This window comes from Polistes canadensis, unplaced genomic scaffold (genome assembly GCF_001313835.1).
Source record: "Polistes canadensis isolate GaletaPanama2010 unplaced genomic scaffold, ASM131383v1 scaffold_31, whole genome shotgun sequence".
NCBI lineage: Eukaryota > Metazoa > Arthropoda > Insecta > Hymenoptera > Vespidae > Polistes > Polistes canadensis.
The window spans coordinates 223,049-250,942 of NW_014569578.1; the positions used below are offsets into that span (position 1 = coordinate 223,049).

Consider the following 27,894-nt stretch of genomic DNA (forward strand, 5'->3'; position numbering starts at 1 on the left):
TTCGGACGCGACGGCGGCCCTGGACCTACGCGCCCAGACGCAAGCCCAATCGGAATTTGGCTTGGACCACCAACAGCAGCAGCAACAACATCACCACCAGCATCAGCAGCAACAGCAGCACCATCACCATCATCAGGCACAACAACAGTTACAGTCACAGCAACAGCCGCAGCAACATCCTCAGCAGCAGCAGCAGCAACAACAACCGCCACCGCCGCAGCAGCAGCAGCAGCAGCAACAACAGCAGCATCAGCAGCAGCAACAGCAACAGCACCAACAACAGCAGCAGCAACAAACTCAAAACCAAGACAACCGTCCTCACCATCCTCTCCTTCAACAACAGCCACAACAACATCACCCCCATCACCACCACCATCATCATCATCAACACCACCCGGGGAATCATCTCCACCCTGGCGATTCGGGGGGTGGGATAGGTGGTGCTGGCGGAGGAGGCGGAGGGGGAGGAGGCGGAGGTGTTGGCGGTGCAGGCGGAGGAAACGCTGGAGGAGGAGGTGACGCTGGAGGAGGTGCTGGCGACGGTGGTGGTGTTGCTGGTGTTGCTGGAGGACTACCAACATCAGCCGAGCAAGATAGAGCCGCTAGGATAAAAGACGAGGAAGACGAGGATATAACCGAGAGAGAAGACGAGGAGGAGGACGAGGATCCTTGCAGCTCACCAGAATCCGATCTCGAAAACGAACACGAATCCATGGAAGTCCAGGCCTCGGCCGTCACAGCGGCGGCCGCCAATTTGCACGCTCTGCGACAGCACGTCTTCAAGATGTCTGATTATTGGCAGCAGCCGCAAAGAGGCCCGCCTCAGCATTCGCCGGGGATACAGCATAGTCCGATATCGAATTCTACGCAACAGCAACAGCATCAGCAAGTTTCGCAGATGCATAGCCCACTTGGCCAGCAGCAGCAGCAACAACAACAGCAAGCTGCGGTGTCTCAGGTGCAGCAGAATGCCAATTCTGGCTTAGGACAAACAACAAGTCCGCAGCAGCAACTGCAACAACAGCAGCAGCAGCAGCAACAGCAACAACATGCGATGTCAATGAATCAGCAAACTGCTCAGGGTGCGCAACATCAATCATCGCCGGCACCTACGACACCATCGCCTCATGCGGATCACCAAGGTGCCATTGCGTCAAGCATGGCCCAAAGTCTTCACACGCTGGCGGCACAGACCCAACAAAGTATGTCCCAAACGTCAAGTCCATCGCTGGGAGTTCAAGCTGCCCAAGCTCTTAGTCAAAACCTAGGACAAGCATTGACGCAGGCGCTTACTCAGAACATGCAACAAAACCTCGGTCAAACGTTGCAACACAATTTGGCCCAAAGTTTGACACCGAATCTGTCGCCGCAGCAACAACAACAGTTGCTGAACCAACCGCAGAATCTAAGTCAAGCTAATCAAAGTCTACAGAATATTCAAAGTCAGGCACAAAATCTATCGCAAACGTTGCAACAGCAGGCGCAAAATTTGACGCAAAATCTCAGTCTGAGTCAACAACAGGCGCTTCAGCAGCAGGCACAGAATCTGTCGCAAAATCTTCAACAACAAGCGCAAAACTTGACGCAAAATTTGCAACAACAGGCGCTTAATATGGCCGGTACAATCGGGCAAAATGGTGCGTTAGCTGGTATGAACATGTCGGGTAATCAACAACAAAATTCGCAAAACTCGATGCTCAGTCCTGGCGCAGCCAGCCAAGACTCCCACGATGCTACGCTCACGGAGAAGCTTGTCAACGAGTTACAGGTGAGAAAACAATGCGTATATTTTTAAACGAAAGAAATTTGCATATAAACGCAAATATCTTTCCGCGTAAGGTCGCATTGCCTCGCAACGGCATTACATCTTCTTTTTTTCTCTTGTTAGTTTGTTTTTTTCTTCTTCTTTACGATACGTATTTTATTATTATTTTTTTCTTTTTTTTCTTTTTTTTTCGTTTTTTTCTTTTATCCGCTCTATCACGTCAGCCTCCCTCGACCATACTCACCGAGAGAAGAGATAAATAACTGGGACGAAGCGACCGCGATAAAAATACATAACGCATCGATAAATAAGGTCGTTCACTCAGGCAAACCGACATCGGACAATACTTTCAAGCAGCTTCTTCACACAAACTGACCGAAGAAAAATATTTGTTCGGATCGTGGCCGACGCGTTAACTTCTCGGTGTCGAAACCGTTAAAATCTTATTACAGACGATTCTTTTTCTAACATTCGCGTGACGCTACCGAAAGCGATATTATTTTTCTCTTACTTCCTAATCGAATTAACAATGAGAGTCTCTAATATACTCCAACGAGTAACATATGTTTTTATTCGTAAGATTTAATTCATTGTTGTCCTCCTCCCATTGTAAGTGACAAGAAAAGAAACAATAACAAATAGAATGAGATATGTACGTTCTGTAAACAATTATCTCGTCTCGTAAATCGAGCCAGACAACGTTGGCAATTTTGACGACAGTTAAAAACCACGACTGTACCAGAGATACACTTATGCTGCGGCCGACACGCACATGCACACGCATACGCACACATAAATATACACTTACACACACCGAAATAAGCTGAAGTACGATATCGCGTAAAGCTGAGCACGCAGCGAACGGCAACGTTTACATCTAACACAAACGAAGACACGCGGAAACACGCACGATCTCTGCGTGTATGTATACATGTATGTATATATATATATGTTACTATGTATATATATATATATATATAAACTTACACACGTGCTCTCCACGAGGGAGAGCAGGCACGGGCGTCGGAGCTCTCGTATACGCGTACATAGAAAGCCGCGATGCCGCAAATGCTAACGCGGCCCACGCACACCAACGCGGGGATGCAGATACGCCGTCTCTCGGGGTTCTTGACCCGCGCAACACAGATAATACCATACGCATACGTCATACGGTACACCGAGAAGATGTTCCCAAGAAAATATCGTGCTGCGTTTCTCCGCTGGCACGATGCAACACCGATACACTTCTTCGCCACTACGACGACGACGACGACGACAACCGATGACGATGACAATGACGATGACGATAACGACAACTACGAAAAAATTTCCATTCCACCAAAAATTTTCATTTTTTTTCTATTTATTGTTGTTCTAGTTTTATCCTTATCAACTTTATGTTATAATCTTCCATAATTTTTAATATTATTATTACTTATTTATCAACGTATATCTTTAATACAATCGTCATCGTTTCTTTATAATTTTCAATAATATTTGTGAATATATTCTTATATATACAGTATGGATGCAAACATCGGATATCGTTTCTATAAGAAATGTTGTGTGAAAAGAATAGATTTAGAAAGCTGTAGTCTTCAATAGGTATCATTGATACGTATAAGTCGTATAAAGAGGTAGCCGTAGAACAAGCTACTTTAACGCTTGTCTTAGAGTTTAACTCTAAAAGAATGGTAATAGTTGATGAAGAATTGGAACCGGACTAATACGAGCCTCCTGTCTTGCCCGATAGTCTCGTGCCTCTGCGGCGGGGCTTGGTGGTGCGGGAGGTGCTGGCGGAGGCGGAGGAATGGGCAACATCAGCGAACGCACCCTCGAGGAATGCTGGTCCACCCTGCAGCGAGTGAGTTGAACACTCAGCCTGTTCACGAACCCCTTTTAAATAATTCTTCTTCGAGTCCCTCTTACGTGCATACATTCATTTTTATCGCTTTTCCTATTTTTGTTTCGAAACACATTGCATAACATATATATCTCTTGTTTAATTATTATATTTTCGATTCGACGTACATAGATCCATGTTTTTCTTCCACAATTCATACATACACACACACACACATATACAAACATTCGTTCTTGCACGTTTTCTCGAAGATCCAATTGGACAATTCCGTCCACTTTTATTTTGCCATTCACAACACCACGCTCCGCCACCTCCCTATTTTTTTGAGCTTGCTCGTTTATTTTTGCACATCGTTCGAACACAAACAACAATTATTATTTTCTATAATAGATTTTCGTAAACAACCCATTTCGTCTTAGCCCGCATGTTCTCGATGTATTTTGTATGCTTGTCTCTTCGAATTTACATATCTAACATTAAGTGTTAGTTTTATAAACGAATGAAAAACAAATGATTCGTTCGATCTGACATATTTGCAAAAAAAATGAGATTTATAAAAATAATAAAAAAAAACGCCAAGTATATATATGAAAGGTGTCAAAGTTGTTAATACATTTTTACGGTGTCTTCGATCGAAAAGTCGCGAGGAAAGTCGAAGAATGAAGAAATAAGGCGACGTTAACGAGCCTTGAATCGCGTCGAAATATCGTTGCGATGAAAATGGGGTGGGTTTGTTAATGGGAAATAAAGGGGCTAGTGGACAAGAGAGGGGAAGATAGAATAAAGAGAGAAGAAAAAAAAAAAAGATAAAAGGAGAGGAAAAGAAAAGAGAAATGAAAAAGAAAAAGAAAAGAACTGACGAAGAAAAGGAGGAAGTAGGTACATTGTAGGTAGGAAGTAAAAAGTGGGAGGAGTGCTACGGTAACGGTTGGAAAACTTTTAAATTCTCGTCCGCGCTACGAAGCAACAATTTGTTTCGTTAAGTAGCCGCCCGGTCTTTTGTTTTTGCGGCGTCTTTTATTTTTCAAAGGGATGGGCTTGGAGAAGTAGATGGAGAAAGGGTAGGTAGGGTAAATACCGGTGGTCTCGGTTTTATTCCTCTCTCTCTCTCTTTCTCCTCCACTCTCTTAAACTCAGCTCCCATCTCTCTACATCTCTCTCTTTCGGCACCTTAAAAGCCCACCTAGCACATCGTACACGGCGCACGCTGAGCGAAAACTTGTAAGGAAATTGCAAAAACGGTCGGCACTATGGCGAAGTTTTCACCTTTCTGAGGGATTTAATTAAAAGATTTGGTTTCTTTGTACTCCTCGAGTGATACTAGGACGACGCGTCGTCATTCGCATCAAAAACGTACGCCAAAGACTCGCCGGAAAAATGTGAACTTTTTTGGGTGAACGATAGAGAGAGAGAATGTCGGTTCGTCGGCTCTCATGCGAGAACCTTGACTACGACGTCCTTAAGCCTTTGGCCTCCACGTTTAAAGATTCGGGCTTTTCGGGGGAAAAGTGGACCATCTATAATCGGCTTTGTCGTCCACGCGCGTACAAGCCCTGACCCCTTGGACATCAAACGAACGGACGCGACATAATATTTCGCACCCTCCTCACGCACCACTAATCTTTCGAGAAGACGTCCTCTCCCACCTTTCGGCAGGGCAGACGATGCTCAGACGCCGACACCTATGCCGACGGAAGATTTGGAAAAGAACGATGCTTCAAAAATTCATTGGATCACATCGTAAGAGAGAGAGAGAGAAAGTGAGAGAGAGAATTAGTGTTACGTGAGAGTGGTGGACTGAGAGAGAAAGAGTTAGTGGGGTGTGAAAAGACTACTTTAAAGCAAACACTCGACAGTTTAGTTCTCATGAACGAGACAAACGCCCTTATGATCGTTTTCTTCCGCTTGCGCGTCACCGCCAAAAATTAAAATCCAATTACTTCAACGCCTCGCAACCGTACCCAATAATTCAAATGAATTTTTTGCTTACGTTCCTCTTTTAACCCTTGCTAGAAACCGGTTCGCCGTTACCGTCCCTGACTAGCAATACAGTCTTCACCGATTCGGGACTCCGATCTCGGATCGGTGACAGCTGCCAGAAAAACCGGAACGTTCACGGGAAGGATAAACGAAGAAGGTGAGAGGAAGATAAAACAAAAAAAAAGGAACAACTTAAGGAATCTCCGATTACTTTTTGCCTTGAAAGAAATCAACTTGAAATACTTGTATTATTTTGTACTATCTTTTTGTCGTACGAGTAAAATATTTTCTTTTAAATCGGGTATGATAATCATACGATCCCCTAATTTAAATAAAATTGATTAATTTCATAAAACAAAAAGTAAAGAAAATGAATAAACGCAATGTCATATCGTTTATCGATCAACAGCTATATAAAATTTGGTCATTTAATGGTGTTATAAGCTTAATATTAATGATATTAATGGTAAATATAAAAAGTTAAGCATCAATTAAATGTGTTAAAGACTAAAATAATAAAAATAGGCTTAGGCCTATGAATGGCTAATATTTAAATATATATTAATATAATAACGATGCCGATAACAATATAAAAATTTGTGGGAACATATGTTATTCTTACGAATGAAAATCATCATGTTGCATCTTTTCCTCGCGTGTTCGAACCCCAAAAAAGATTTTTGTTTTTTACACTCAACCCCAAAGATCGTTCCTTCCTACTATTTAAATAACGGTTCTTGCACGCATGCCATTGTTTCACGATTCTCTTTTCTCTTTCCATTCTATTTGAAATGGAGTAACCCTTTTAGCAAGGATGCAAAAGGGGGAAAAGGTCCTCTTAGTTTCGAACCGCAAGGCAAAAAGATAAAAGTGCGGCGAAAGGGATTGAACAACTGATGGGAAGTAAAAGAAAACAAAAAAGAAAAAGTAAAAGAAAAAGAAAAAGAAGAAAAAGAAAAAAGTAAAAGAAAAAGTATAAGAAAGAGATAGAGATATGAAAGAAGAATAAGTAAGAGTTCCGTGCCTCGTAGCCGTTACAACAAACGAAGATAAAATTACGACGTCTCAAGAGTAACTTGCTCGCTTCCATCCCGGGCGAATCGCACGGGGCCCCGTCTTCGCGGCTTTTCTGTAATTTTCTGTGATTTTCAGATTGCATGATAACCGACGATAAGACAACCTTTGCAACCTTTCCTGGTGCTCCCTTTTACCTACACGAGTTAATCGAATATAATTCGATCGTTCCTATTGGAGCTCAAATTTGAAGGTGATAATGATCGAATAATACTCCGATCGACAAAACTAAGCGAGAGAGAAGAGAGAGAGAGAGAAAGAAAGAAAGAAAGAAAAAGAGAAAAGTTTCTTTTTCTCGCTATAATGATACAACAATGAGGACCATGATTTGATTGTATCACGATAGAACTTTCCACGAATAAATCTAACGAAATATTCAATTGACTTCTAATAATTCTCTCTTTCTTTATCTCTCTTTACGTCTATCTGTATTTCTTTCTTTTTATTCTTCTTATCTTCCTTCTCTGTAAATGACTTCTAAACAGTCGATCGAACATATAACTTGATAAACAAATCCGACATAGGTTTTAACGTAACTAAAGAAATTCTAATAAAATAGCAATCAAAGAAGGCAACGTAAAATAATCCTGGAAAACAAAGCGAAACTCGTTCGAATTTAAAAGAAGAAAAGGGAAGGGAAGGGAAGGAAAGGAAAGGGCGAAGAAAGTAAAGAAAAGAGGCTCAGCTCTCTCAGCTCCGAGCGGAACGGCACGCAGATACGTGGCAGCCCCGCCAGCTACAGTTCTCTTTCTTCTTCTTTTTCTTTCTTCGTCTCTCTCTCTCTCTCTCTCTCGCTTTTTCTCTCGCTTTCTTGCTTACTTTCCCACTCTTTCTTTTCCTGTCTCCCTTCCGAGCAGTTTCGCCGTGACCTACCCCAAGAAGATCGCGAAAAAGAGAAAAAGAAGTTAGTCGTTGCGATGGAAGGAGGAACGCCAGAGAGTGAGCGAGCCAGTAAGAATAAAAGAGAGAAAGAGAAAGAAAGAAAGAGAAAGAAAGAAGAAAGAAAGAAGAACGAGAGGAAGAGAGCGAGGAGGTGAAGGAGGAGGTGGGGGCGAAAGGGGGAGGGAGGGAAAGCGCCCACACACGCCTTCGAAGTGCAGTAACAACGCGGAGGGAGAAAGATGGAGAAGTCGTTGAGGGGCCGAGAGGGGAGACCACTCTGAGCAGAGTTTATTCTTTGTGTCGCGCGTGTGGCTGAGCGTTTTTTTTTATCGTTCGTTGACTCCATCTTTTCTCTCTCTCTCTTTCTTTTTTTTCCCTTTTTGTTCTTCTCTCTCTCTCTTCTTTCCTTCTCTTTTTTTTTCTCTTCTCTCTTATGTACTCGCGAGCATTCGTGCAGCCTCGGCGATCTGAGCCGACCAACGCCACGCACGATAAGATTGCGCTCGCAGGGACGAACCAAAGATCTATATACCTCTCTCTCTCGTCGAAATTTCCTTCTTGGTATTCGTTCTCTTCGTGCCGCAAATTTCTCTATCTCTATCTCTTACTCTTACTCATTCTTCAAGGTCGATTGAACTTATTTTTCCCTAATTTTCTTCTTTTTTTTTGAGGTTATACTTCTTTTAGCACGTTTTGGAAAGTGAAGTTAGATGCGAGCGAAAAATCGACACCACGAAGTTGCCGATATTTACGATGCGCGGGCAAATTGGTACTTATTTTTGAGTTTATATTCGTTTTGGTACGGTAGTATAACTTCTTACGTGCGTACATAAGTACACACATCAGCTTTTTTGTTAAATATCCTCTCTTTTTCTTAAAGCATTTATGGGTCTATAGAAATAATAGGCATATCAATGAAATAATCGAACCTCGTTTAGTCTCTCAGTAGTTCGATTACTATGAAGGGAATCGTTAAACGGTCAACATCAAAATACATCGAGTATAGTTAACGAATAAACATATACGACAGACCGGCATTATGCCGATTAACGGCACGTTCTCGCGCGATCAACGGAATTCATTATCGAACGTAAAACGAAAGACTCGCGGGTCCCGCGAACGTATCGAGTACGACGAAACGCACGACTTCGTCGCAAGGTTATTGACCTTCTCTCTCTGTCTCTCTCTCTCTCTCTATATATATATATATATATATATATTTCTCTCTCTCTTTCCCCGGCGTTCCCATAATGCATGTGCAATTACGGTCGGAGCGCCGGAAAGAGATTCAATGTTTTGCATCTCTGGATAAAATTAAACTCGTAACAGTTTTACGTAGGAACACTCCTCTGAATGTGCGTATTTACGCATTTATATGTATGAGTATCTGTTTGTATCACTGACAGAAGCCATGCGTACAGACGTGTGTGTCTTTCTGCTGTTTAATTGATATACTTAAAAAAAAATATGATTTTTCGCGTTCGCCAGAAAATTTCATCGATCTTTCGTACAAGATTAGAATTACTTCGAAACGATTTTTAAAAGGTGTCGATGAAAGGCTACCAATACGACGGCACAATCTTAGAAAGATTTACTCTAGATATAAGTAAGAGAGAAAATTGTTAAATATCTCGTATTAGTTCCTGTTTAGGAATAAGATAAATAGAGAAAGAGAGAGAGAGAGGGGGGAGGGAGAGAATGAGAGAAAATGGTTTATAATCCGTGGATGTCCTATATTTAAGTTAGCCTATATTTAAAAGCCGTCGCTAAAGCTACCAAAGTCTACGAAAGTCGATACCAAGTTTCATCGCGATTCTTTCTTTCTCTTTTTTTCCCCTTTTTTTTTACGGCAAGACCTTATTTCTCTTTTTCCGAGGTAACGTTTCGATAAACTTCCACGGCCACTTTCGCGTAATCGCATTTCCCCCATTTCCAAACTTTTCACGCTCGTCGAATTTTTATTCTCATTACTAGATAATGGATGAGTGAGGGGAAAAAGAATCAGAAGAAAGTCTTAAGTTAATTTGAAAATAATAGAAATACGAAAGAGAAAAAACAAAATGAAATAGGCGGTGGTGGTGGTGGGGGTCTAAACGTGAAAAACAAAAAATTCGAAGAAAATAATTTATCTATACGATTATATATGTGAAATATTTGAAGTATCGAATAAAAATGATGTAACGATAAAGGAGGAATTAAGGTTTAGGAAAATTTGTCAAACTACTTCACGTTTATGAATATTTTCAAGAATAAACGTATAAATAATATCAACGGACAGGATGATGATGGATTGAATATATAGAGAGAAAGAAATAAGGAAAATGAGAAGGAATAGAAAAAAGGTTGTAAGACGAAAGCCGTCGTTTCGCTCCCGTTCGAGTCAAGAAATCTCCGAGTCCGCGTTCGCGAAAGAGAGTCCGCGCATATCCGAGAGTCCTCCCCACGGCCCTCCCTCCTCTCCTCTCTCATCACCGGCTCACGGAGTTGCGGCGGCAAAAGATCGTTGCCCTTCTAAATATAAGTTTGCAAAATCGAAGAACAAAACTGCAGAGTTTTGCCGTGGTCTACGCGGCTCTCCTCTCCGTGTGTATATTGCCGGTGGATCAGCCCCCTTCTTCTTCTTTCTTTCTTTTTTTCTTTTTTTTTTTTCTTTTTTTCTTTTTCTTTTTTTCCTCTATCTTCTTTTCCTTTTTCTCCATCCTTCTTCTTTTTCTTCTCTACTACTTCTACTACTTCTACTACTCGTTCGTCCTCTCGCCTTTCCAGCCGACCGCTCGATCCTCCTCCCCCACCTTCTCCACCATCTCTCATTCTCGTTCTCCACCTCCACCTCCACCTTCAACATCTTCGTTCCTTTCCATCCCTGAGATCCATCCCCACTGTAACTCCATCATTCCGAGGATTCACGAATCCGCTTCATTCGTCTACCGAACGACTTTCGCTCGAAAATTCGTGTGTTTCCTTTTAAACGTTGTCATAGGTCATATTATTATTTCTTTATCTCACGAATGTTTTTGTTTTTGAAATGAAAATTCAACGATTAAATAAATATCAACATTTCATCGTTATATTAATAGAGTGGCCTAAATTGATAAAACAGTCGGAAGTTTCGAACATGTTTGTTAAATGTAAGGAGTCAAAAAAAGTGAGCGATTAAAAAAACAAAAAAGTATTTCCGCGAATAACACGTAGCTTAAATATTTACTTAAGTATAAACGCATAAATATATATCGTGTTAAACTTTTTGGGTTAGATTACGAGTGAAAAGAGTAATAATATGGAAATTATAAATAAAATAATATCACAAAGAAATAAATATATAAAAGAGAAGAGAAGGATGATAAGAAAAGCTTTAGAAGAAGAAGGCTAACAGTATCGTACGAAATTCGCGCGCTCGCCCGAACGTAGTCGTAGGTCAGGAACCGGCCGAGTATACAAGAGGGAGGAGGAAGAGGAGAGTGAGAGGAAACGAGGGAGACCGATGGAGTGACGGAGAGGGAGGGAGAGAGGAAGAGCGGGGATCCCTCTCACGCTGTAAAAAGAGAGAAAGAGATAACGTGCTCGACATGGAAAGGGTAAGAGAGAGAAAGAAGGAGAGAAAAAAGAAAGAGAGAGAGAGAGAGAGAGAGATATGAATACAAGCAAAGTCTCGGTTGCAAAGAAAAACGAAGAAGAAAAGACGACGCGGGAGGAGAGATCTTCCGTTGGATAAGAAAGAGAAAGAGTAAAAGAAAAAAAAAAAGAAAGAATGTGTGGGCGTGGATGGGGCAAAGAGAAGGTGGAGAAGAAAGAGGTAAAAAAGATTGTGCCGAAAGGAAAAAATAGCCGATTCGGAATCTGGGTTAACGGGGCCGAGACGATGCACAATGACAACGCTCCAATGCCATTCGCTGTGAAAGAGAGAGAGAGGGAGAGAGAGGGAAAGAAAGAAAAATCATCAATACACCACAGTGACACGTAAACGAGGATATCTCCTCTTCTTTGTTCGATCGATCGCCGCAAGGAAAGAAAAAAAGATTTAATATAATAATATCCTTGACAAACGTTATTCGCGTTGTTGTTTTTTTTTTTTCTTTAATAAAAATCTTACAAATTGCAAGAGAGGATGTCCTAGAAAGTGAACTTTATTGAAAGAAAGAAAGAAAGAAAGAATGATAGCGTTTTGAAAGAGCAGTAGCGTTCTTGGCATCATCGTCATCGTCATCTCCGCGTGCGTGGGTGAATAGCCTGACCGTTTGGGAGAGGTAGGAGTGGGTGAGGGAGAGGGAAGAACGAAAGGAAGGAAGAAAGATGGGACTTGAGTAAGGGAAAGAGAGAGACAGAGAGATCGTAAGGTGTGAGACAGAGAGGTTATGATACACGCAATGTATTGGAGAGAAAAAGAGTGAAAGAGAAAGAGAGAGAGAGAGAGAGAGGGTACGAGAGGCGGACACAAAAAGAAGTAAAAAAGATGGAAAAGATCTTTCTAACTCCATGAATTTCTCAACGCATAGAATATTATATAGACGTATTTGAGTTTAGGGCCTTCCATAAGCATCGCCTTCTACCCCCACTCTAATCTTTCTTTCTTTCACTTTTTTTTCCTTTTTCCTTTCTACCCCCACCACACTGTTCTCACGAAAGGAGCAGCCGAATTTGAAGTAAGACCATTGGCCCGATGTTTCCTACTTCCCGATTAGGAACTGCCCTCCGACAAGGTGCTATTTTCGGGTAGTGTTTAGTCGTCGGCATGCAGCGAGCCATAGGGAAGGTCACGCGGCTTCGGTAAACTTACGGATCAATCGGACGATCTTGACCGTCGCGATCAAGTTCATCGATTCACCCGATACGAAGCGACACTGCAATTACCGTCATTGTCGTTCAACTTCTATTCTTGTTAATTTTAATGAATCCTCGAGAATCATGTGTTCGTAATTAAGTCAAAGTGCTTAAAAAGTCTGAAATCTATGTCAAATCTTCATTTTTTCGGAAGGTAGATCAACGAAAGGACGAGGAGGATTAGACATTTTCTTATTTTTCGTTCGATTAGATGTATACTCTCGTTGAAAGCCCTTCGAACTCCTACATGATAATGATGATGATGATGATGATAAGGAAAAAGAAAAAGAAAAAGAAAAGAAAAGAAAAGAAAAGAAAAGAAAAGAAAAGAAAAAAAGGAGAAGGTGGAAGCAACGATCGGCGAGCGGCGAGGAGTCGCGATTTTGCTCGCGAGCTAGCAACCCCACTCCTCCGTAGCTCCCCTGGATCCGCTCTGACGACTCCTCGAGGCGAGTACTCTACCTTCGGACCTTCGCGCCAGTAACCCCCTCCAAAGTGCGCTCAACCAATCGCAATCGAGGACGCCGGCGTGAAGCCTACGCGACGGCGGCCAAACCGATTCTCGCCGGCGCCCCAGCATTTTATACGGAAAAGACTCTTTAACGAAGCACAAGGTGCGCACGCACGATCAACTTTACGCGACACCACGCGCGCATCGTGTCACACGCACACGACGACGACGACGACGACGACGACGACGACGACGACGACGACGACGACTTTGACGACGACGACGACTTTGACGAAGACTGTGACGAAGACGAAGACTGTGACGAAGACGAAGACGAAGACGAAGACGACGAGTTATCCCTTTCCTAACGTTCCTACCCTTTTTTCTTTCTCCCACCCTTTTCTCATCTTGAGTAACACTAAGAAGATAACCACCTACGACGAATCGCGAGTGCCGCTGAATTCGAAATCCCGATAAGTGAAGGAAGGTACGAACCTATCTTTGGTACCACCAGAACTCGATCACTAACGCAAGTAAACGTAGAAGAAGAATAAGAAGATAAGGAAAAAGAGAACCAACTTTTACGAAGGTTACGATAAAATGAAAAAACTACGGAAACAAATAACTGGACAACGTCGGGACTTTTGACACTCTCTGTCCTTTTCCTTTTCTTTCTCTCTCTCTCTCTCTCTTACTTCTTCCCTCCCTCCGTCCCTCCGTCCCTCCCTCTCTCCCTCCATTTCATTCTATCGAGAAGAAAAGGAAGCCAACAAGAAGGATAACACAGTATTCCGCTACACGCGAGAGTTCGCGCGCCAAAGACGCGTGCCGAAGACGTGCGGTTCGCGTTGACAGCTGAGAGTGCGTGAGAATACCTCCCTCTCTTAGCATCTTCTCTCTTCTTCTACTTCTTCATCTTCTTCTTCTTCTTCCTCCTCCTTCTCCTTCTCCTTTTCCTCTTCGTTCTTATTCATCCTCTTCTTCCTCTTTCATTTCCTCTTCCTCTAGATCTTCGGTCCTCCGGCCAATCGACCACCCCCCACCAACGCTCGTCCGACCGCGCCGCGGAGTGCCGAACAATGAACTCGGGCAACGGTGTGCCATATTTTGTGATCTTTTTACCTAGCATCTACTACCACTACAATTTAACTGTGATCCATCCACTACTCTGAAGAGAGTCTTGTGCAGCACGAGAGAGAAAAATTAAACCAAAACAAAAATAAAGAAAGAAAGAAAGAAAGTAACAAACAAACAAACAAAATAAATTGGGAGAGAGAAAGAAAGAAAAAAAAGAGAGAGAGAGAGAGAGAGAGAGAGAAAGAGAGAGAGGTAAGACGAAAAAAAAAGACACACATGACACTCTCACACGCTAACGATTCGTTAATTCTTCTCTTACAATTTTCTTCTCTACGTTACGTTCGAGAGAATTCTTCCCTTTGAAATATAGATAAAACTTTAAATAATAACCCCCTCCTCTCTGTGTCTCTTATCTATTCGTATCGTAATACGCCTGTTTTCGTCTCTATCTTTCTCTCTCCCTCCCTCTCTCTCTCTCTATCTATCTATTTATCTATCTATCTATCTATATATCTTTCTCTCGTAAAGAACTCGGTCGCGATTTTGTTGTTGTTGTTGTTTCTTTTGAACAAAAAAAATGGGATTACGTCGTGTAGTGTATGTCGTACACTCCGATCAGCAGCACTCGGGTCCACGAAACGAGCAGCAACCACGACCTGCAGCAACCACGGGCTGCTGCACCCAACCGGTGACGCCTCGCCGATTCGAAGACGGTTCTCGAGAGAGAGTTTCGCGGCTCGGCTATATACGTTCTCTCGACGCCGCCCGTCGCCGTCTCCGTCTCCGTATTTTTCGCGGGACCGATTCCTCTAAGTCCGCTCGAGCGAGGCTAAGGGAGAGAGAGAGAGAGAGAAAGAGAGAGAAAGAGAGAGAGAGAGAGAGAGAGAGAGAGAGAGAGGGGTAAAATTTTATTACATCGTGAGAAAGAACCTCGAGATACGTGAGATAACGTTATAAAACAGTAACTACCAATCGTATCTATTAAATATCGTCCATATCTTTAAGTTAACCTTTTTTCTTTTTTTTTTTTATGCGACGAAGTCGTAAGGATTGTCAACGTCGATGATTTTTAACCCCCCTCCCCCCTTACTCCCAAAAACTTCCCCTCAAATAAAAAGAAACAAAAAAAAAACAAAAGGAAGGAACGGATGAAAATAGGGGAAGATTATATGTATGATGGGGAAGCATATAATATGTAAATCGCGAGAGAGAGAGAGAGAGGGCTTGATAAAAACGATCGTGAGAACGAGACTCGAGCCACTGATAGAGATACTTTTTTTTATCTATTTGTGAAAAAAAAAAAAAAAAAAAAGAAATGAGAAAAGGAAATATTTTCTATTCGATAAAAATGAAAAGAAGAGAGAGAGAGAGAGAGAGAGAGAGAGGGAGAGGAAAAAAAGAATACAAATTACCATTAGATAACGTAACGAAGTGACGCGAATGAGAATGGCCTCGGCGATGTAGTAGTAGACGACTGACTGTGTTATTTATGATATATAAGAAAAATATCAAAGTACTTTTCTTCACAGTGAAAGTATGATCTCTAGCAACAACGAGACATATTTTATTTTTTTTTCTTTCTTTCGCGAATCTGAAAAGGAAATAGTAATAGCATTTGGACTAGGAAAATATCGTCGGTAAAGTTTAAACGCGACGCCGACGACCGATTGGTTGGTTGGTTGGTTAGGCGAATTGACGACGGACGACGGTCGCGATGCGTTTTGCATTCAGCTCACGTAGAAAAGAATGTCGGTAGTTCCTTTTTTTTTTTTCTCTCTCCCTTCTTCTTCTACTTCTTTTTATTACTAACGTTAAATATGTTTTTTTACCTTTTTTTCCTCTATGTTTTTCCTCCGGCTTAGCGTTTTCTCGCGGGAGAACGCGCGGTGTAGTACGATCGGAGGGACCATTGTTATTTATCTAGTCATGGGATCTATAAATCATTGGATGTATTATAATGCCGGCCTTTATATCTCCGCTCGGCACTGCACCGCACCGCTCCCCACCTTCTTTTTACGCGGATCGCGTTATTTGTTTTTTCGAGTTCAACGACTCGTCCGAAGACGAGAGGTGGCGCACACGTTCATGGCTTTGAGAAATGTCAAGAAGCGTAGGCAATGGGTACTTCTTGCTCGGGCAAAACTCTAAAGAGAAGGGAAGAAAACTGGTGAGAGAGAAAGAGCCGGAAAAGAAAGAGCAAAATATAGGATATAGAGAAGTCCGATGTTAAGAAGGGGGATGGATGGGGGAGGGAGAAAGAGGATAGGGAGAGGAAAAGAAAAAAAAAAGAGAGAAAAAGAGAGAGAGAGAGAGAGAACCAGCGGACGTGGCAACGGCGCAAATGCAGAATGCACGCTGACATAAAACATACATATATGCAAGATGCAGCGGGCAGCATCCAACGTTCTCTTCTAGGAGCGCTGCAAGCGCTCGATCTTGTAGTCCGAGCTCTCTTTAACGTAAATATATACTTCTTCTTCTTCTCTCCTCCAACTCTTATAGCTGCTTCTCATCGATCTTCGTTTAAATTAGAAAAAAAAAGGAAAAAGGAGGATATTTTTTTTCCAGCAAATTCGATCGGAAGACTTTCTAACATGACTTTTCATAATTCATTTTGTTCAGATATATATGATTAGTAGGAATAATTTTGAATTCATTAAAAATACTTCCCGGTCTCGTTGAATAATTTAATTAAAAAAACAAACGAAACAAAATACGTACAATATGCGGGCGTATGAGTTCGCGAATGAGGATGAAGGCAAGAGAGAAAGAGATAAAGGGAGAATGAGAAAGATAGAAAGAGAAAGAAGGAAAGAAAACGCATCGTAGTTGGTGAACCTGACCTCCGACAACGCAGCGGCGTCGACGGCATTCCCCCGAAGCATCGACGAACTTCTCCCCCTTTCTCTCTTTCTCTCTTCCTCTCTTTTCTCTCTTCTTTCCATTTTTCTTTCTACCTCCCCTTTTGCTTCATCGTCACGAGTCATGCTCGATCGTCGTTAAAATAAATGAAACATCTTATCAAAGAGGGCGTTCTTCTACTTCGGGTCGAGTTTATTTCTAGTTTTTTTTTTTTGTGTTCACATTCTGCTTTCTCACAATATCTTGATTTTTTCGGAAACTTTTCTACGTATAGGTGGTATTCTTCTGTAATAATATTAAACTCGACGCGCGTTCATTTCAATCGAAATAACTTTCGAATATCACGTGAAAACAAAATCTTGATAAGAAAATAAAGAAATGAAATATACGAAAAGGAGAAAGGAAAAAATGTAAAGAGCTATAGAAGCAACTCCTTTCGATCGTGGTTTGGGTCTCATTGTCAGTATGTAGTGATTTCAGGGTCGTCAGCAGGGTCGCCGATTCAGCAATCGGTCGTGCACACTCGGTCAAGGTTGCGTGCCTATCGAGAGACACCGATCCTATCTCTCTGATACACCCGCCGACTACTCAACGTTCCTTCATGATCTTTTCCCTCAAATTTTTTATTTTCCTTACAAAAAATACAAATCAGAAGATATCATTCTAATGCTTCTCTCTCTCTCTCTCTCTCATCGAACTTTTTTTTAAATAGAAATAAATAATATTCTTTTTATTACATCAGTCTGTGTGTATATATACGTATTTCAATACTTCGATCATCACGACTGAAAAAAGAGCATTATTCAAGGTCGTTTACAAAGTCCGATTGAAATGAATAATAATAATAATAATAATACAAAAATACTATAAGCAACTCGTGGAATAAAAAAGGAAAGTACGAAGGTAATCTTACAGGCGTTTCAAAGTTGGCGTTGTAAAAAAGTAAAATTAATAACGAGTCGCGAATATATCGAAGCCATCGTAGTAGGAACGTTATTTTCCATGGACTGTACTTGGCAAGACTGACCACCGACAAACCCGTTCATATTGTCTTACCTTGCCACAACCATGGCCGAGCTCGTGCTCGTTGCTACTCTTACGTGTGCATAAAACCATACGCAGGGATAGTGTGAGCGCGCGCGAGTTCGAAATCACGCGTCGGCGTACCGGCTGTTAGCATACGTTTGATATGATAAAAAATACGGTGACGCGGAACGCAAGGTTACTGCCACAAGACGTGGTGCGATATTAACTCACTTTGATTGCTTCTCTATCTCTTTTTATTATCTTTCTTCTTTTCTTTTCTCTTCTCTTTTTCTTTATTTTCTATCATATCCATGATTTCGTAATTTTATATTTTTCTATTTAACTAGTAAAACGAGGCTTATCTTGTTCTGCATCTTAAACGGTAAAATTGTAATATCGCTCGCTAATTATTTTTTTTCAACAATTCGTTTGAAATCGTATTGAAATTTTTTTAATGAGAACAATTAAAAGTATATTATCATATTCATTGAATATAAAGAATTTGATTTCGTGATGACATCAATACTTATTTTTTAATCAATCTAAGATTCCAAAGGAATAATTACCTATATACATATATATATACTTACAATTACATAATAAGATAATTACCGTATATACATATATGAATATATATTTATAATTCCATACGCAAATACTTACAATTTCAATATATAAGTTGAGAATGGTTACGTATACCGTTATATTATTATTAGATCGAAGCTCGTGGATTATTGCTAAAGAAAAACGAAGTGTTGGGGTAATTTGTAAAGAGAGGGGCATTTGTAAAGAACTCTGTTCTACGTCGACTTAATTAATATCGAAGTCCATTTATTGCAGCTCGTTTAGTTGCCAAGTCCACAGTACTGCGGTTATAAGGTACGTAGACTCTGGCAACCGAGTTGGAAAGAGTAAGCGAACGAGTAAGAACGAAAAGGAGGTATAGAGATAGATAGATAAAGAGAAAGAGAGAGAGAGAGAGAGAGAGAGAGGGAGAGAGAGAAAGGGAGAAACACGTCGAAAGAAAAAGACGCGAAGGGAGGAGGGATGGGAATGAGCCCGTAATCCGACACGTTCTTGCGCGGATGCAGCTGGATCTTAAATCCAGTATTATTTACTTTTTTTCTTTTTGTTAACGTGACAGCGTAATGATTTCTCTCCTTCGAAACTTTACTGCGAAGCGCAGTGATAAGAGGGGGGAGGGGGAAAAAAGAAACTATCTAATAGAATAAAAACTACACCAATTCGATTAACTTTAATTAATGACAATTACGTATATATATCTCTCTCTTGTCGATCTGTTTTATATTTTACTTTTTTTTTTTTTGTTCATAATATTTCTTCATATTAATTCCATTCGATTTGTTATCGAATAACAATCAAGATCGAAGAATGCAAGAGGGTTTTTGTTCGCAAACGCAACGGTTCGAATGACTTGACAAACCCGTTAGCGCGTCGAGAGATGTTTTAATAATAACCGTTAATCGAGAGGACGATTAGTTTCGTAGGAAAGCCTTTAACCTTGCGAAACGGATCGACCGAGGCATAAACTTCGTTCCTCTCTCTCTCTCTCTCTATCTCTCTATCTCTCTTTTGTTTAGATGACACGCGCGAGTCTTCGCGGAGCATCATCATCATTCTTTGTAATTCTGTAGAATGCGGAAACCGTAGGTCATCCGCACGAATAGTTCCGCGTGCGAGAACTTCAAAGTTATTGGCTCGTAGTCGCGTGCTGACGATTCACGACGCTTACGTATATCTGTATGTGTGAGAGAGAGAGAGTATGTGTTTTCGAGTGTGAATGCGTGGGTTGTGAAAGAGAGTAAAGCTACAAAGAGCAAAGGGCGTCCTCGTGGAGGACGCTCGATCGAGGGTTACCAAAGACACAGCCGAATAATAATAAGAAGAAGAAGAAGGAACTTAGCGTGATTCGCGCGCGTGCACTCACGCTATCCTCTGTAAACAAATCGGCATAGCTGGAAGAAGCGAACACGATAAACGTGCCAACGTCTAGCTACCGAAGTTAAAACGGTGATCCCACGAACGACTTTGCTTACCCTCTCTCTCTCTCTCTCTCTCTCTCTCTCGTTTCTTTCTTTTTTTTCTTTTTCATTCTTCGTACTCCTTTTCCTTCGATTTACTCGAGGATTACGAAAAGATCGGCACGCTGCGCTCGAACTTTCAATGCCACACGCGAGGACGTCGCGAAAAAAGGAGAAAGGAAACTTCCTTTTGCTTATCCTTCTCTTTTTCTTTTTTTCTTTTTTTTTTCTTCTTCACCAGGTAGTTGTCGACGTCTTTTACGTAGGTACAAGAGGATATATCCGCGAGCTTTTTGCCTTGGTAGATGCGCACGAGTATAATGCGAGGAATGGAAGAATTTCTAGGCGAATTTCCTAATCGGTGTATGCCACCCACCGCGACGACAAACGTATTTCGCATGCAAACGTTTGTAAAGTCGCGTACGAAACGAGAAGAGAGTTAAAGCCAAGAAAGAGAAAGAGAAAGAGAAAGAAAGATGTAAAGAGAGAGAAAAAGGGATAGAGAGAGAGAGAGTGAGTAAGGGAGTGAGTGAGAGAAAGAGAGAGAAAGACAGATAAAGAGAGAGAATGTACAACGAACGACGTCGGGCACGCACAACGCACGTGTATACATATTTATACATTCGCGGTGTGTAAAGTACGCGCTCGCAAGAGCGTTAGTGCATGCATGCACGCACGCACGATGACTCAGAAACGAGTCGGAATCGAGTCGCCACGCGTTGAGAGAACCCGAGGTAGCCCGTACCTACCGTAGACGAAATCTTAAACGAGATTACTTATCTCCAACTCGTTCCTCTTCATATTCAAATCAATTTATTCATTAGTTTTAATGTTTATTCATTTTTCTTTTTTCTTTTGTTTTTTTCAATGAATCTATCAATTTGACGAATACCACTCGCACCGTACTTATATATATATATATATGTATACGAGAAGTCCAAGGAAACAAGAATGACACTGGCCCCGATCCTTATCATCGCCATTACCGACTTGCCCGACTTCAAACAATGCGATCGCGATCTAAACTTCAACGATTTTAAATTATCCGAGATATGTGAAGCGCATGCTCTAGCACGCTACTAGATTTCCCCGCGTTTTCTGCATAACTCTAACCACCTTATCGGAAATTTATCATAGTCCTAATGTTAAGGACTTTACGAACAAGGTCATTTCTATTAGATTTCTTTTTTTTTTTACTTTTACTTTTTCTAATTTGTAATCGAATTAGGATAGGATTAAGAGTATAAGACTTATAAGAATAATGTAATCGTTGAATGTTTGAAACGAGAACGTTCATGTTCTCTCCTTGCTTCTCTCGCGGTGAAACGATCAAACGTTTCTCCGTTAACTCTTCTCGTAGTAGGAACAGTTGCCAAGTTCAATGGAATCGTTTTACGCTCTGCCATCCTTCGTCAATGTTGCGTTTAATGAATAGCATACATTTATGATTAAATATTGCGTTGATTGACTACCGAGAAAAAAGGAAAGAAAAAAAATACAATATTAGTCAAATTTCATTGAATTTTTATACCAATTGAAAAAGAACATATGTGTTTATTTGTTTGTTGTGCTATTATTCGTAAGATAAATAATTACAAATTTAAAATGCTTGACTAAGTTAATGTCGTTTTAATAAATGTTAAGCATTGCCGACACGCGAACAAGTCGCTAAGTTTATTGTCGTCCTTTATCACCTTTTCCGATCCATGTATGCGTGCAAATATGTATACCGGGGAGTCACATTTTCTGTCCGACACTTATTTTTTATATTTTATCTTTTTATTTAAAACCAAGTCAGACTACACAGGCCGACGAACTATGATAAACAAATGAGACTTGGCAACGCGGCTGGACGACCGCAGCAGCCAAGGCCTGCCGGACTTTTATTTCTCTCTCTGTCTCTCCTCTGTCTTCTCTTTCTCTCTCCATCCCTGTGTGTTTCTGTATATCTTTCTCTCCCGCACCTCTCGCGTTCACTCTGTCGGCCCCTCCCCCGCCAACTCGCCTTCTTGTACATTGCCTTTCCCCTCCAACGGTATCTTGGAGAATGAGAAGGCGTTCTATGTTGGTGGTGGGGAAATAAAATGAGAGAGAGAAAGAGAGAGAGAGAGAGGAAAGAGAGACAGTGAAAGAGTACAGAGAAACTCTTATTTACTTCTTTCATTATTCTCCTTATTTTAGCTATCTCTTTTTCTCTCAGTTCTTCTTTTTCCTTCTTCTTCTTCTTCTTCTTTTCCTTCTTTCTTTTCTGTCTATTCTTCTTGCTATTGGAACTAACACCCCTTCGTTTGTATCCTCTTTCCAGAGCCTTTCAACCCCTGCTAGAACAGTTTATTTTTATTGCTCTGTTTTACAACTACCATTTCATCACTTTTCTTTTCAACTTTTTCATTACTACTATCTGTCCTTCTTTTTTTTTTTTTTATATCATTATTGCCGTGGTCAGTAATGCGGAGTAACACGAAAGAGGGTTGGTTGGTTGGGGCATCGATGATAACAATTATTTTTCTCCAACTTTCGTCATTCTTTCTCGTTTATTTCGAAAACTTTGTCTTCTTCTTTCTATTTTTAATAATTTTATAATAAAACGTATTATCTCATGAGATACCTATAAGATTACGGTATAGAAATGGAAAACGGTATCGATTATGTTACGCATGAAAAATGAATTACGATTTAAAATGAGTTTAATAAATTGTCAATAGACATTAAACGATAACGTTAATCGTTAATATTACCTAAGTCTATTTAATCATAATATCTTGGTGGGGGTGGGGGGGGGGGAGAAAAACATATTGTCGATTATGAGAATATATTCGTAAGAATAAATCAAGTAAAAAGATATCTTTCGAAAGTGTATTGCAATAGAAAATAAGTTGTCTCTGTTAGAAAAGAGATGTAATATTATCGAACGCTGTAAAAGAGTTAAAAGGAAGAAATCTTTTAGCTCGAACGTTATCTCGTCTATGATATCGACTTACTCTCGTGTGTAAGTTTCGCGTATTAGACGCACTAGGATTTATCGTCGTGCATCGTTAGAGGCCAAATAAGAGGCCAAGTCTCTCCGAAACGTAGGTATATGTATATACATATATACATAAGTCGATACGTTTCCGACGATACGAATAGACGATAACGCTCGTTACTCTACGACACCGACTCGGCGAAATTTATTGGCTTAATTGATTCGTCTTGTTACACTATTTTTAAGTAAACCACTTTTACTTCCCGTATATCGTTCTTCTCGTTTCAACGAGCATTGACTCATACGCAGTCAAATAAATAAATAAATAAAGAAGGATAGATAAAGAGAGATAGAACGATAGCATCACATACGATTAAGAAATAATCCTTATTAAGAAAAAAACAAATTCGACGTAGGCGCGATTCGCGATAAAATAAAATGGTAAATAAAAGGAAGCTTTATTTTTTTTTTTAATTTTTTTTTATTACTTTTCGTATTAACGGTTAATAAAATGGACGGTGGTGGACTTTGAATGCGGTATATCACGATTGTCCTGCATTGCTCGATATCACTCGATACACTTTCTCCGTGTTACCGTAGAGTTATACACCAAGAACATGTTCTCTTCAATACTGTTATTGCTCGAGTTGTCTACTTACTTCTCTTCTATGTTTTCAATCTCTTGTCTTTGAACAGTTTAACGATAATTTAACCGCTCAGTATGAATCGACTCTCTTCCGAAAGTTGGAACATCGTTTACCGTGGTACCGATCATGTTTTAAATTCGATAACGATTTACTTTGATCTTTTTCATTTAAGATCGAGAAAGTATTTAAAGTAGATATATATTATGTTCTCATAGAAAAAAAAAAAAAAAAATCGTTAAGAACTAAACGTTACGTTGGTGTTCACCATTTGCTATAATTCGTTCCTTCATCATTTTCCCTCTCCCTCCCTCCCTCTCTCTCTTTCTCTCTCTTACTGTGAAAGCGGATTTTACTCGGGACGACAAAAGAGATCACTCTTTCTCTCTTTTGGTTCGCGAATAAATCCGACTAAAAAGTTTCGTCGAGGCGAGGAATCGAGGAACTTGTGGGATTTCGAGCGTCCCTTTTTTTGTTGTTTTGTCTCAATGAAAGAATCCCACAAAAAAAAAGTCGAAGAAAAAGAAAATGAGAAAGAATAAGTCAAAAATGGAAGAAAGATAGATAGAGTAGAAAAAGGTATATGAGATATGGGACTCGTACATAGGGTAAAACCTAAACGAACCTAACCGAACCGAATCTAACAGAACCGAAGAAGAAGCGTTTGACTTCGGCGCCGTTACTTTTCCCAGATCGAAGAATCTTTCACGGACGTTTGTGCATCGGTGCATGAAAGTCTTATCGTGACGTCACTGATAAAGCAGCCATGATGGATAGGCAACGAACGAGCGTCTCTCTTTTTCGCTCTTTTTCTACTTTCTCTCTCTCTCTCTCTCTCTCTCTCTCTCTTTCTCTTTCTTTCTTTTTCTCTCTAACTGCGACCAGACTCCGCCCCGCATGCTCTTCTTCTTCTTCTTTTTTTTCTTTTTTTATCTCTTTTCCACTAACGGCACACTCGCACTTTCGGTCGAACACTTTTCCAAGCGGCTGACTAACCTTCGCGGTCCCACGCCCAAAATAAATTCGATGAGAGACGTCGAAAAAAGAGCATGGCGTCTCCTTCGATAGGTGGCCTCCTCTTTCGAGGGACAAATTTCTACTCTCGAGCGACTCGGAAAAGGAAACTTTTTTATGTGGAAAATGTATATATATATATATATATATTCATGTTAAAAAGAAGATTTTATCGAAAATCTTTGCAAAGTCTTCGTTAGATAAAAGCTCCTTGGTTTTTCTTTCTTTTTTTTTTTTCGACTCGATACGCGAAACTATTGGATACTTTCTATAATTTACTTTTATATATTAGTCACATATTTTTATCAAATCTATAATAGATATATTTTTTCCTGTTAAACGATAAAATAAATATTGATTATAAGATTAAAAAAAAAAAAAAGAAAAAAATAATCTTATTTTTATTTTTGCTCGCGCCAATAAATGTCAGAAACGATGATATTATCCATGAAAAGAAATGATATCCTTGTCGTTCCAAAATCTAAAGGACGACCAATTATAAAGAAATAAGAAAAGAGACAGACGAAAAGAAAGAGAGAGAGAGAGAGAGAGAGAAAAGACGTGAAAACATTGATACGATAAGAGAAGATGGATGAGATGATATCGAGTCGAGGACGATTCCTCGATCAGTCGAATACTTCCTGAATCACGTGGCTCTCTCTTTCTGTTTCTTTCATTCTTCATCATATTCTCAATCTCCCTTTCTCTTTGGTGTAACAAGAAGGAAAGGGTAAAGGGAAAGAGAAGCAACGGGTAGCCGCGACTACGTAGAAGTAAAACGAGGAGATAGAGAGAAGGAGGAAAAGAGGTAGGAGTAGGAGAATACTGCGCTAAGGAGTAGGAAAAGAGGAGGAGGAGGTGGAGGAAGAGAACAAGTATGAGGAGTGGAAGGAACGAGGGAGGTTACGAAAGAGAGATAGCCGTAAAGGCGAAAGCAGGCAGGATTGGCGGCTTCCGCCGTGTCGCGAATACCGATTGGCCAGACCTTCCCCGGAATCGTGTTATTTCAATCGATATCTCGACGAGTAGCCAGCGATTTTTTTCTTCCGTCGTCTTATCAGTTCGCCTTTCCAATTTTTTTTCTTATCTCTCTCTCTCTCTCTCTCTCTCTCTTTCTTTCTTTCTTTCTCTCTTTCTTTCTCTACCTATTTATCTATCTATCTATCTATCTATCTATCTATCTATTTCTCTTACTCTTTCTCTTACTCATACTCGATCTAATGTTCTAACACTCTGTTACTACTATATACTCTCTCTCTTCCTTCCCCCGCGCGAGCACACGCACGCGGGCAGCAGGAATCGCGCGCGAGAGAGCGAGAAATCGGCGGACTTCCCCCCCATTTTCGAGGAGGCTTAGTTCGCGAGAGACGCCACGCGTTGCCGCACAGCGCTGCGTCCGCGAATCCGCTCTTTTCTGCTTCCGGTACGGCGCGCACGGCCCTATATACCCCCACCCCATTTCTAAACTCGGACATCCACCACCTCGATCTATATATGTACATACCAGTTATCCAAAGAAAAAGAAGAGTACATTTCGACGATAAAAAGTGATAGTTAGTAGTAGTTCCCTATCGTTCGGCCGTATACTCACACATCATCCTAGTTAAGTTTCATTTCTCTGTGCAACCCCCTGTTCAATAAGAAAGAATTCTTTTTTTTTTTTATTTCTCTATAGTTTAGATTACCTAAATCAGAGTGTATCAACAATTGGGAACATTTGATTCTAAGGAACTATTGTGTTTCAATTCCGTGGACATTAATAATGGAACCACGAGGGTCCCCGTTCACGTTCAAGAAGTGGTGGAAGGCCGATCTTGAACGCGCGTTCATATGATTCATTGATCTTTAGATCCTAGTTGAGATCCTCTTTAGTCAAGATAGAGAAGATCTTTCGTGAAAATTAATCTCGAAGTGAAACTTTATTACAAGAGTGCATGAGTACGCATTTAAGCAACGGGTTGTCCAATCAACTAAATATATCGAATGGTTGCACTCGTCCATTACGAGATTTTTCGCAATGAAAAATATCCGGGGATTTATCGACGAGAAAAAAATATTATTACCGTCGGCAATTGTCGTCGACTCGAACGAAGATGATCACGCTGAGTGCATGCGGAATAATTTCGTGATCGCGGTGGGTTATGGGAGACGGAGGCTAAAGTCTTAACGAATATCGAAATTTCAAAAGGAAGTGTCCTGAATGATCGTTATCAAGGGATGTAGTGTTTTTATCATTTTTCCTTTCCCCCATTTTCAATTAATGTGCTTACGATAACTTTAATAGTGGAATATAATAGGAAAAATACATAAAGGAAACATTTAACCCCTTACAAAGATTGTTTATACGGAAATCACCGTTTGTGTTCATCGATTTGTTCCTAAGAAAATTTTTGATAGAAAAAAAAGAACGTTATTCGATTAGTCGATTACAACTTGTCGTTAATTCCTTCCCAATTTCCACTTTCCTTAACGATAATCGCGACACGGCTAGTAACGGACGTTCATCGGGGATCGTGCAAGTGATAGGAGACTCGGAGATCGGCCACATCGAAAGTAGTACGATCGTGCCAAGGACCGGTTCTTAACTCTCCCGGTAGAGTTATCTTTCCAAATGAAAATATAGAAGGACAATCTATGCGATTACGAAGTAGATCTAAAGATCGTATCGTAGCATGTCGAAGTTTCATATTCCCCCTAGTAGACGTCGGTTGGTAATAGCATCGAGTAGAAAAGCGCGATAATAAAGAAGAAATAAAAGAAGAAGAAGAAAAAGAAGAAGTAGAAGTAGAAGAAGAAAAAGAAAAAGAAGAAAAAAAAAGTAAGGAAGAAGATAAAAAAAGGAAAAGAAAAAAGAAGTAAAAAAAAAAGAAACAAATACGCACAAAAAAAAATCCAAATTTGTCCATGAAAAGACGTATTCTGGCCGGAGTCCAAAAGGAAATTAAGTTTCTGAGGCGAGACTTAGGGTCGAATCGAAGTTAGGGGTAGCGATGTCACTATCCGAGTCTTTCATAGCGTCTTGCGTGGAGGGTGGGTGGTACTCTTTAGGTCGCGTGCTCAAGATTCTTCCGTGAAGATGTATGCCACCAATGAAAGCCACGGGCCGAGTCACGGGCCTTGGACACCGCCTCCCCCGGGCCAGCTACCCCAGCCACCACCCCCACCGCAAATTCAGCATCAAAACCATCCCCGAACTCACCCCCACAACCATTCGGCTTACGTATCGTCGCCGTATCAGCATCCGCATCACCATTTACCGCCGCAGGTAATTATTCTCGATATACAGAGGAACCAACGGGGACGTCATTTCGATTCTTACTCTCCTCGATCGGTGTTCAACGAGAAACGCGATAAATCGATCTTCCCTCCATGACATTTATCTTCTTAATTTTTATTTTAAGTTTTTCCCCCCCCCCTCTGCCCCTCTCGC

At 40.7% G+C, this 27,894-nt stretch overlaps 1 protein-coding gene across 3 annotated transcripts in view; it reads left to right on the forward strand.

Annotated features, from left to right (window-relative positions):
- The first annotated feature begins 237 nt into the window (after positions 1 to 237).
- LOC106784134 (zinc finger protein 853-like) overlaps positions 238 to 27,894 on the forward strand; it is an 84,777-nt gene continuing 57,120 nt past the window's right edge. For all 3 annotated transcript variants that reach the window (XM_014743294.1, XM_014743295.1, XM_014743296.1), the window contains exons 1-2: positions 238 to 1,768; positions 3,519 to 3,629. In XM_014743294.1, coding sequence (XP_014598780.1) covers positions 713 to 1,768; positions 3,519 to 3,629 — 1,167 coding nt within the window. In that variant the 5' untranslated portion in view covers positions 238 to 712. The remainder of the gene's footprint in view (positions 1,769 to 3,518; positions 3,630 to 27,894) is intronic.